The 12400-nt window shown below is 33.3% G+C and overlaps 1 protein-coding gene across 1 annotated transcript in view; it reads left to right on the forward strand.

Annotated features, from left to right (window-relative positions):
* NBEA (neurobeachin) overlaps positions 1–12400 on the forward strand; it is a 512054-nt gene that overhangs the window by 409933 nt on the left and 89721 nt on the right. The window contains exon 46 of the mRNA XM_012723168.1: positions 7841–7953. Within this exon, the coding sequence (XP_012578622.1) occupies positions 7841–7953 (113 nt within the window). The remainder of the gene's footprint in view (positions 1–7840; positions 7954–12400) is intronic.

The raw sequence follows: 12400 nt of genomic DNA on the forward strand, positions 1-12400 counted from the left end.
AAAAAAAAAAAACATTTAATGCATAGGAACAGTGTTAATACCTTTGCTAATACGATAGTAAAAATACGGCCCTCCCTTGTGGCGCGGTGGGTTAAAGCACAGCACTGAGAATCTAAAGCCGCTTCTGCATGAGTTCGATCCCCGCTTGCCCTGGAGGAGATCCACATGGCGTGGCAGACCTCCCCTGACCCGCACCCTGCTCCCCTCAGCAGTGTACTTCGTAGATCTGCATGATCTGTTCCCCACTCTGTTTCTGGTGAAGCCTCTCACCGCCCCTGAGCCTCTGGCCTGTACCCCGGTTCTGTATGCACAAATAAATAAATCTTAAAAAAGTTAGTAAAAATACAACAACGGACCTTTTTTATTTTATAAATTAAATCTATTTTATATAATGCACACACATCTTCGTTATATGCATGTTTTCATAACATTTTATATATCAGCATATATGATGTACATATCATAAAAACACCTATATTTACTTCCTCAAAGAAAAAAAAAATGTTATACTGTAAATTGGTATCATTTAAAGTTAGAATGAATTTAACCATCTGAAATGCAAAAAACTAAATTTTATTGGCATATTTAAGTAAACAGCAAAAGTTAGGAGTAAACCTGTAAGGTTCAATGCCAAAAACAAGAGAAGAACCCCATGTCTGTTAACATTATGCTACCTATGGCATAGGTAGAGCTTTGAGTTTTAATTTTTTGAGACTTTTAACCTAACAGTAATCAACTTTAAAATGTTTATATATGTTATAATAATATATGTTTGGCTACATTAACCATGTTTTATACTATTGTTTTTAGTGACCTTTAGTTTTTCATCGTCTTTATCTTGGTCATATAAATTACCTAACTTTATAGCGATTAGAATATAGGTATCAAAAAAAAATAGAATATAGGTATCTTGTAAATATGTTAAATTTTCAAAACCCTCTAAAATATATTCTTAAAATGAATAAACATTTCTAATCATGCCTACATACAAGATAAGTACTTTAGCTAAATTTACTCATAATTCATTCCTGTTTTTGTTAATATAATTTAATTACAAAAACCCATATTATTAAATTCCTATTTTTAGATTCATTATATACTAAGTAAGCATTTCAATCTATCAAGATTTTCTTTTTATTAATGCAGCTCATTATTTTCAACTACAAAGATTTTTATCTGGTTTTTCAAAACAATGTCACATTTATCTGCATTCACATTTATCTGCAGTATTTTTTTTATATTTCCTGTGTTAGCTTTTCCAGTATCTATTCTTGAAAGAGCTCTCAAAACTCATTGCCTACTGTATGTCATAAATGGACATACAGCATATATAATAGCTTTAGAGCTATTATATATAAAACTGGAAAACAGGATTATGTGTAACTGACTCCCAAGCCAATTTCCAGTCAGAAGAATTCATAATAACTAGATCTGGTATTTTAAGACAGGGTTCTCCCCCTCCTCCTGAATGAAATGTTTATAGTTCATTATTTTAAAGTGTCTTCCAACTTATGTTGGATATGTGTTCCACAATATGATGCAGTACCACCAACCACTTAATGCTTGTCGTTCTCAGAGAATATCCCTCTCTGTGTAACTCTAGACTGATTGCTATTGATACAAAAGACATGGAGATCCTTTCTAAAAGTCACACCTGAGCAGATAAAGACCACATTTTTCTGTTTGGAACAGTTTTTGGGTTTCTGAACCAGAGCATGCAAATTAGAAGGGGAGTTTAATTTATCCTACTCTTTTTTAATCATGGGAATCTTTTATTTTGTGACACAATAATGTATAGACTATTATTTTTTGAAAGCATATAGTGAATATTTCCTTTATGATAATTTTAACTAAACATTAAATCCTTTCTATTATAGGATTAATGTGTGGTATGTGTGTGTCTGTATAATATAGGGAATAGGGACTCTGAATACTAACAACTAGATGAGTAAATGAAATATACAAAAATAAGAGATCTTTTTTTTTTTTTAAAGATTTATTTATTTGTGCATACAGAACTGGGGTACAGGCCAGAGACTCAGGGCGATCAGAGGCAGAGTGGGGAACAGAATAGGCAGATCGACGAAGTACACTGCTGAGAGGAGCAGTGGGCGGGTCAGGAAAGGTCTGCCGCGCCATGTGGTCACCTCCGGGGCAGGCGGGAATCGAACTCATGCGGAAGCGGCTTTAGATTCTCAGTGCTGTGCTTTAACCGGCTGCGCCACCAGGGAGGGCCAAGAGATCCTTTTAAGTGCTAAATCAGTGCTATAAGTAGTGAAGCTATAAGATCTAAGCAGAGTGTTTAGATTTATAAGAGATTAGTATGAGCTAGTTTAATAAAGGGCAGTTTCTTAGAAAAGATAGACTTTAAATTGACTCAGAGGATTTTTGCTATACATAAATGGTTATCCAGGCAAAATGAGCCTTTCTACAGAAGTAGAACTGTTATAGGGCAATCCAGTGGGAATCGGGTTGGCTATCAGTAGGTCCTAGCCTGTGCATTTAGGATTCAACTGCAGACCCACATAAAAGGTCAATAATGGGTTTATTTGCAAGGGCAAAAAAGGAAAAGAGAAAGATAGAGATACAAGTTAACTAATGCGTCCTACCAGTTCCACTGACCTAGAACCCCAATAGCATCAGGAACCTGATCAAGAGACAAACAACCAGCTGCCAGCCACCAGGCCAAGAGAGTGAGACCTTCAGCCCAACATGACTGGTCTTAATATCCAAAAAACCAAATAATGGCTGCTTAACTCTGCCCTCAGGTCCTAGCAGTCCTCCATTTGGTGTTGCTGGGATTCGTAGTTTCAGTGTCTGAAGTAGGGGTGGAGTCCAAAGGTTGTCCTGTAAAACTTTTGTCTGTAGAGTTCATTCAGGACAGCCTTTCCTCCTAACAGAATGACATTTGGGAAAGGTGAGAATATGAATTTCCTGAGGTATTCTCCTTGAATATAATCCTGATTTTATTTATTTATTTTGTTTTTGGAAGAAAAATAAATCTAAGAGTTCAGGCAGTAATCATAATAATAAATTTACATTTCTCCTTTGCCATCATCCTAAAGTTTTAAGTAGGAGTCCCAATTTATAATGAACCACAACATTGAAGATTTGGGAGATAGTTGTATAGAGAAATTTCCCTAAAGCCAAGATGCAAAATACTTGTTAGACTTCGGCACTTGGATATTTGAATATGTAAACATTTAATGGTCTTAAACATTTTTCATCATTTTTTTTACATTTCATCAAAAGAACCTTTTCAAGTTTGTTTAGCGGTGACTTATGTAGATACTGATATTCCAGCACTAAATCTTGGCTTGCAGTTTTCATCTCTAATGTAGAACCTGGTACTATTGTTCACCCAAGTCACAGATCCAGAGAAACAGACAGAAATTTGCTCGTGCTTAGTATTTTAGAGAGTAATCTTAGGATAAGCATCTGTTGGGAAGAGAAAAAAAAAGTACAAATGGACAGAAAAAGAAATCAAATCCCAGATCATGTAGGAGACAAGAGCTAGAATATCCCTTCAGAATAATCTTGCCTGGAGACAAGGCAGCCAGGCCTTTATTACCATGGGATGCAAACATCTGGGAAGGAGATGACCCATTTTTTGCTCTCCATATCTTGAGTTCCCTCATAGTTGGTCAGTTTTGCTTTTCTCCTTCGTAAGATGCTTTTAAAAAATAAGACTCTATAGAAAGCAGTGTCCTAGTAGAGGGCCCTAGAATAATAATATATTGTGTACTGTTTTAAGACTCTCATGTAATATATATACACATAATTACATGTAAATGAACACATTTTGATATATGTAAGTTTTGTGAAGATATTTGAATGGTAAAAAAAAAACTGTCACATATCACATATTCAGGAAATTTAGCTTTTAAAATATACCTAAAAGTCCATAAAATATTTTAATGGCTTTTATTTTCTTTTCTATTTATGTTTAATGAATGCATAATATAGAACACTGAAGCTATGGAAAAATATAAGTAAAAAAGATCAAATCTTTCATAAACCTATTATGAATATCACAGTTAGCATTTTGGTGATACTTCTATATTTTCTTTTTCTGTGTGTGTAATATCACTGAGAACCTGCCACACATAACAGGTTTACATTCTACTTTTTCCATTTCATTCTTTATTCTCTGAAATCCTGATTTTTAAAACTCACAAAAGTCTGTCCTAAGACTTTTTTCAACTATTTTGAAACACAGTTTTGTTTTGTTTCTTAATTCAAAGAACATTAAGTTTTGGAAGGTTATGCTAAAGAATTTTAATCACGCGTAGAGTGCGATTGAAAATGTGATTTCGACCTCTAATTCCCAGAAGTTGACCCAACTCCTGTTCATTGTGTTTTGGAAAATGCAACCTATGCCTTGCATTTTATACCTTATTAGATAATACAATAAACGAGATGTTAAAATCTGGCATCCTTGCATTTAAAATAATAGCAGAGTGATTGCTAACATAGTTTCATGTAAATGATCCCATAAGGTTTGAGATTTTTTTTTAAAGGGTTTTTGAATTTGTTTTTTTTTTTTTTTTCATGATCGGCTAATGAATTCAGTACAACTTCCTCAACTCCACCCTTTCTCTCCTGTTTAGCATTTTCCACTTTTTTACTCTGTGATGTACAAGCCCTCCCTGGTTAATTATGTATATATTTAGCTACTGCATGTGTTGGGCTTATTATTGTCATCTAATTAGATGTAACTTGAACTGCTTGCTTCTAGAAAAAATCATTAAAAATTCTTTCCTAATGACCTAGAGATGACAAAATGTCTGTAAAGTGTGAAGAAGCAGACAAGCACAGGAACATCGCTCTTAAAGAGTGTTAATCCAGATGCTGCAATCATCTAATTAAACAATATTTTGCTGTCATTAACATTTTCACCAAGGAATTGCAGTTATAATTTCTTTGTCAGCTGTCTCTAGATCACTTTACCTTCAAAACTAAAGTGCCATATAAAAACATTAAATTGGATGGTTTAATTAAAAAGTTTTTTTTAAATGAAGAAACATATCCAGTATTTCTGAGATCTCATTTACAGTGCTTCACTTTTATTGTTTGAGTAGATAAGTGTCATAGGCTTGCAACATTTAATATTCATCTTCTAAGATAAATTCTTCTAAGCACAGCAAGTTAAAAAATATCTGTACTTACCACTGCTGGGAAAGAAAAGCCCTGCCAATTACAGCACAATGTTATTTGCTAAATTTTAATTATCCTAAAGAAAAAAGTAGTAAATAAGTACCTAAATTTGCCAGAACCCAACAGAAATTATTTTGGAATGACTTCACTTTTTCGGTTAGTTTAATTAACAGTTTTTCTTATTTTGCTAAGGTGTTTAGTAAAATAATTAAAACAATGATGTTAACTAATGGCTAAAGTTTAATAATGCATTGCCCCAAAATACAACTCATTCTTTATCACCCATGTGAATTTTAAATATAATGTGTATTTTTATATCAAATAAAAATAAAATACATTTACTGTCCGTGTTGCAAGGATTTTATGTGGAAAATTTGTTTATAATTTTTTATTATTCAGAATTAAATGCTCTTTCATGTTTTGGTGATTTTGAAATTACTTGATTTTCCTTAACATTTATTTTCAAGCCTTCCAAAAATTGTTAAAATAAATTACAGAAAATGCAGGAAGATAAACTGCCATGAGCTATGACTATTAGCATTAGTCAGTGTGTACGTTTTAAAAATGTCTTGTTTTCTATGTATTTTCCCCCCAGATATCGTGGTACTTTTCCCTTTATTAGAAAATGATTTCTATTAAACACATCTTCGAATATGATCTCCATTCTTTGCTGCTTGTATATGCATAATATGTTTAATACTGAATTAATGAAAATTGTCCTTTGTTTTGTTTTGTTTGTTTTCCATATTATGTAAGTTATAAAACTTCATCAGGAATTTTTTTTAAGCAACTGTGCTATCTAATTTTAGGCTATTGGTCAGTTTATGTAAGTTGTCCAAATATATGTTATGTAAATAATATTATCTTTAACCTATGAAATTGGTTATATACTTGAAGATCTGTGCTTTGTTAAAATGTCCAGGTTTTTAAGTAAAGTAGTAATGCCAAGGTACTATGTATGCCATGGATGCAGTGAGAATCCCAGAAACAGCTCTACCAAGCCTATCCAGACTTTTGGAATATATACATGTAAAAAGATACTGACAATAATCAGATGCCCTAGGGCAACATATATATGAGCTACTAGTAATTTTAAATTTTAGAGTTTGGTACTTTGTATTTAGTATGATACGTTTTTATCAGAGCATTCTGATATACAAAAGACTAAGCTCCAAGTTGTTTTTTCTCATCGATGTTATTCTTTGCAGTAGACTTAAAATCTCAAAGCAGGGACTCTCCCTGACTGAGCTGTCTGTTTAGCAGCAGGTATTTAACGTGCACATCCTCAATGCCATTCTCTCTCATATATACATCTATGATTTTTCATATTTTTCATCCTTAGAAGGAACTCATCTACAATTATCCTTCTTTGTTTGACTGTTCATCTTTTAATATTTCACTTATTTTGTCCCTTTTTATCACATATATGTTCATTCCTTCAACAAACACTTTGGGGCAGAGTATGTGCCATTGCACAGAGATTATATATGAATTTGCAGACTAGTGGAGAAGCAGATAAGTAACACATATTAGCTCTAACACATCTGTGAGTCTATGATGGAAGAACAAAGGGGTCACCTATGTGTCTCTCTGTTACTGTTAGTACTCTGTGGTGTGTGCACCTAGGCATACTAGATGAAGTCCAAACCACCAGTGTGAATTTGAATAGAATTTAGAAACTTATCCATGATCAGTTTATAGTACATTTTTACAAAAAAAAAAAAAAACTTGTTCAATGAAGTTGTTTCTGTAAACACTGTTTTTCTAATAGTAATTCTCTTTAATTTCATCTGCCCCTATATTATTTCAGTATCTGTTTATGAGAGTAAACGTGCTGCGCTCTCCCTAAATTTGCCACATCCTCACTATGCTTCAGAATCCTATCTGAACTGGTTAAGTCATTCTCTCCAAAAATTAAGTATGCCCAAAAGTTCAGTAGGTCTCCACTAAAGTGAAATAGCATAATACAAAAGGAAAATGTATGTATTTAAAGGAGTTTTTAAAAAAGTCATGTGACAGCTGCATCTGTAATTCTTCATACAGTCTTCAGATAACATCTGTTAAATTGCAAATTCACTACAGTGATTCTTGATAAAAACCCAATATAGTATTCTGAATATTGGCCATATAATTTCTAGATGCACATTCATCATGGAATAGTGCTGTCTTGTAACCTACCAGTGTGTAGGTCAACAGGATGACCTCCTTCGTAATCACTTTTAGAAGTCCTGGCTATCAAGGCTCTGCTTCCAAGGAGGAAATAATATCTTCAACTGAGTCAGCAGAATGGAAATTGAGCATGGAGGCACTCAAGTGGCAAGTTGCCATGGGCCAAGCCTGAAGTGACACATGTCACCTCTGCTCACCTTCAATAGTAAAACTAAATTCCGTGGCCACAGCTGCTTGTAGAGAAAGGCTGAGAAATGTGGTTTGAACCTAAGGGTGGTGATTAACAGCCAGCAGTCCCTACCCAGAGTTTATACATGAAAAATAAATTCTAGTTACCCTTTACTTAATTATTACTGAGTGCATGCACTTGAAATCCATTGAGTGTGTTTGATTAAAAAAAATTCAATAAAGTTACTTTTCTCATTTCAATAATTGCCTTAACTATGACAAGAACAGGAACAATTTTGTAAGCAACTGGTGTATACAAATTTTCATTTCTTTTTCTCCTTACCAGGACGGACATATAATGATCTTAATCAATATCCTGTGTTTCCATGGGTATTAACAAACTATGAATCAGAAGAATTGGACTTGACTCTGCCAGGAAACTTCAGAGATCTCTCAAAGGTAATTTAAATATGTAAAAGTCTTTTTTTTTTTTAATAAGACTATATTCAAAAAACATTTCTACCGATGTGTAGATGTGTGTGTCTGTGTATCTAATCAATATTTATAACAGTAAACCTAGTTATGTTCTCACTTGCAGTAAAATTTCATCATTTCTTAACCTTATGAATTAAGCTACATGGAAATAAGTACTAGCATTTACAAAACTGGATGAATATTTGAGGAAGTACATACTTGGAGAAGTTGCTCAGATAGTCTTAAGTGTAAAAGATCAGGGTAAAAAATTTGATGTTAGTACAAAATGTGATAGCAAGTCATTTCTTGGTTGATGATGCATATTACACTGGCTATTAATTATGTGACATAATTATATATATAAAACAGATGTGACATTTATACCAATAGATGCACACTCTGTAGGAGAGCTTAAATAATTAGAAGTATAATAATTTATCAAGGGACTGTTAAGACAAGAAAAGAGAAGATTTAGCCCAAAAAATATGACAAAAGAATATATAATGGGGGTAGGAGATAAGAATAAAAAAGCTAATTTTTGGTTAGTTCATTCATTGGCACAAAGGAACGTTAAGTGAGATATTAAACTACTTGAAATGCAGTGAAGAACTAAGAACTACGCTCCAAAAGTTTCCTTGTAGCCTAAGCAGATGTCAGATCAAAGCCCTAAAGCTTATATACTTTAGCCTTATTAAATGTTATCCTTCTCTGAATTTTTCTCTTTTCTATCACACTTGATTGGCTAAGTATGCCACAGCAGGTTGAAAGGCAAATGAGCATGCGTTTGGTTTAGTTGGGGGAAGGTTGAGGACCCAGGCACATGCACAACTTAAGTTCTGCAAGTCAGGGAGACATGCAATGTAGCCAACTTAAAATTACTCCAACAGAAGTTTTGTGACTCAGTGCTCCTTCTCTTGCTTTTCTGCTTGCCTATGAAACTAAGCCTTGGAGAGCTACATATATATATATATATATATATATAACATGTATATTTATATAGAGAGAACTACATAAAAGGCAATAAGTGGTGATTTGAAACAAGAATTCTGGAGCTAGAATCCTGGGTTCTAAACCTTATTATACCACTAGTTGGTTTTGGGACTTTAAAGATAATTTCTCTTTAACATAGCTTTTTTTTTTCTTTAATCTCTATCATGGAGCCAATAGGAATAAGGAAGGTTATTGTGAGGATTTGATAAATTAATAAGCATGAAGATCTTAGTGTCGAACATATAGCATTATACTAATATGATGCATATAAAGATAATGTAATAAATCATTGATATGGATCATATATTTTAAATTGTATCTTAAAATATAATAAATATATGCTGTTATATCCAAACTGAAATATTTGCATGATATGCACTTTTGATATGACTTAACAAGTTTAAATCAGGTATTAAACATAGCTGAACTAACTCCTCAAAGTGAAACTAGAAATAGTCATGTATCTTGTCTGTATATGTTTCATTTAATGATAATTGAATAACCATTGTATAATAAACAAAATACATACAAATAAAAATTTACTGCACAGTAGCATGAATATAGTATGAAAAGCTCATCAACTATTATTATTTTAGATTATTTTTAGAACAAGGAAGGAGGTACTTTTTCTTTGGAATCAACTGCGAAATTTCATTAAAAGGAAGCTTAGAGACTATGCTTCATTTCTCTCCTCATCCACTGAGCCATTCAGTCACATATATGTATCATATAATTGCTATTTGTCAAGTACTATAATAAGTGGAAGATTATGTAGGAATTAATAAAACAAACGTAGTCATAGGACCCTTAGACAGAGTTCATTCCCAAACTGAGGTGAGAGCAGATAGTTACCAGAAGCATGTGCGGCCAGCATTCATAACAATAGGTATAGTAGTGACTGTACCAATTGGAAAGTACATGCTCAAGTATACAAAGGCATCAGATGCAAATGTTCTTGAAACACTATCCCAACCAAAGAAAATATGGCTTACATTATAATTATATGGATTATAGAAGACATATGGTGAAATATTTGCTAGTAATTATGGCTTATTAGTTTATCCATGTAGAAAAAATATGAGATAAATTAGATGAGGATGTCACTGTTTCTTGAGTAACTACAATGTGTAAGCATTCTTCAAGTTTTTAAGTGATTTGTTTAATCCATTTTCCTTTTGGCAAAACTTTTCCCTCTGTGAATTATTTGTGTTCCTAATTTTACATATTGTTAAATAAGTAGAGAGGTAAACAGACAGAATCTAAATAAATTAGATCATGTGAATGCTAACTATACTTTTGCAAGCATGGGCTTTATTACATTGTGAATATTTGAACCCATGGACTCTTAAAAGATAGATAGCTTTTTCTTCCAGTTCTACTGTGCCCTATGCTTTAGCAAATTGTTCTTTATATTCTGTCAGACTAACATGATAGGAAAATGTGAGCAAATTAAAGCCTCTTGATGTGTTAATAAATTACTCTTGCATTGTTCTCATGGTTCATTGAATTTTTTAATAGGAACATTTTACAAATGGGCTAGAAACCCAAGACTATCCTATATAAAAATCATTAATAAACAAGCTTTTAATATATGAAAATGTATCATATTTTACACATAATGGGAAAATGACATTTGAAGTATAATAATGTAATTGAAAGGAAAATCTATTAATAATGTAATATTATTGTAGCAAAGAGATGACCTCTATGAAGCATGTGAAATTACAAGAATTTGTAGTTTGCAATAGTTCAGATGAAATTTTTAATGGAGAGTTTGTTTTATCTTCAAAAGTTCAAAAGAAGTGGCATATTTAAATGATACCAAGAATGTTCTAAATGCTCTCTAACAAACAAAAGAAGTTGTTCTTAAACAACTTGGATAGGGATCCAAGTAATAATTTCTAACACTTAGAACCCCAGATAAATTTTATATTTCTTACTCTTTTGAAAGTGTAAGAAACTTTTGAATTATGGAATCCTAAAACTTTGAAAATTTCTTCTCCTTTTCTATATACCTCCACACATTCTACTAGCTTCGTGAAATTCTATGTTGTATCAGACAGAGCTTTGGAATAAAAGTTGAAAACCCCGCTCAAATTGGCCTGCACAGTAAATCAATATTAGTGCTTATAACTGAAAATTTTAAAGGAAAGGTTAGTTTTCAGCAAGATAGTCCATGAATCAGATGAATCAGATAATGTCACCAACGACCTGGTTCTTTCCACAACTCTGCTTTGCCCTCCCCACTGGGAGCTGTATATTCACCCACCATTGGAAAGCCTCCAGGAGCTGCACATACCCCCTTGTTAGTTGCAAAATGGCTGCAGCAGTTCCAGACTTCATATGCTACCCAAAGGAAGATAACTGCCAAGTAGTTATCAAGGAAGAAGGAGGGAACTTTGCTTTCCCTTAAAAATCCTCAAAAAAATATCTCCTCGTGTGTTGTTGGTGCTGCTGGAATGAAATATGTTAGTCAGAAATTAAATGAGAGAGTTACTTCTCATTGTCAAGTTTGAGGTAGAATCAGGATCACACAAAACTTACCAGTCTTAAAAGGTAGGATGAAATGTGACCAAGGAAAATGTGAATTATTGCTCCCCAAAACAAGGGGGACTTAATTATGGTGAGCAGTCTTTCTGTTATAAAGTTCACAATGTGGTATATCTGAGTGTCTTCTTTATGATTTATATAATCTAGAGATGAAAATAAATTACAGGTTTTTATACATAAAGCCTCTACATGGAAGCATCTTTGCAAGTTGCTAAAATGTCTATTATAGTACTGACCCTCCAGGGATTTTCCTTTGCTAGGAGGAGGAATAAAAAACAGTAGGCAGTAGGTTGCTTATTACATATATACAATTATATGAATTTCAAATGGAGTCAAATAAATTTTCCATACAGCTAAGGAAGCATAACCTTCAAGGCCACTCAAGTTTCGGGGGCATTTTCCTATATCTTGTTCATAACTTTATGTTGATAGTTTTATGTTCCTTTCTTAAAGAACCTATCTCCTACAAATTATTTCAAGTATCACAAAATCAGATCCACTGTCAGTGCAAAGGAAGCAACTATCTCTAGGATAAGCATGGATTGCTTCATGAAAAAGGCAAATGAATGGATTACATAAAGATTTAAGTACCTAGGTACAACTGGATATACTTTCTCCTATATCAGATCTTGGCCCATTTAAATGCATTTCTTGCGTATTTCTCAAAATCAGTCAATATCATTAAAGTAATGATGTTCTGATTTCATTTTTAAGCAGTATGTAATATACAATAAAATAACATTAGATGGCCCTTCCTGGTGGTGCAGCGGGTTAAAGCACAGCATTGAGAATCTAAAGCCGCTTCCACATAAGTTCGATTCCTGCCTGCCCCGGAGGTGACCACATGGTGTGGCAGACCTCTCCTGACCTGCCCGCTGCTCCCCTCAGCAGT

The sequence above is a fragment of the Condylura cristata genome, unplaced genomic scaffold (genome assembly GCF_000260355.1).
Source record: "Condylura cristata isolate star-nosed mole 26May11 unplaced genomic scaffold, ConCri1.0 scaffold00010, whole genome shotgun sequence".
Taxonomy (NCBI): Eukaryota; Metazoa; Chordata; class Mammalia; order Eulipotyphla; family Talpidae; genus Condylura; species Condylura cristata.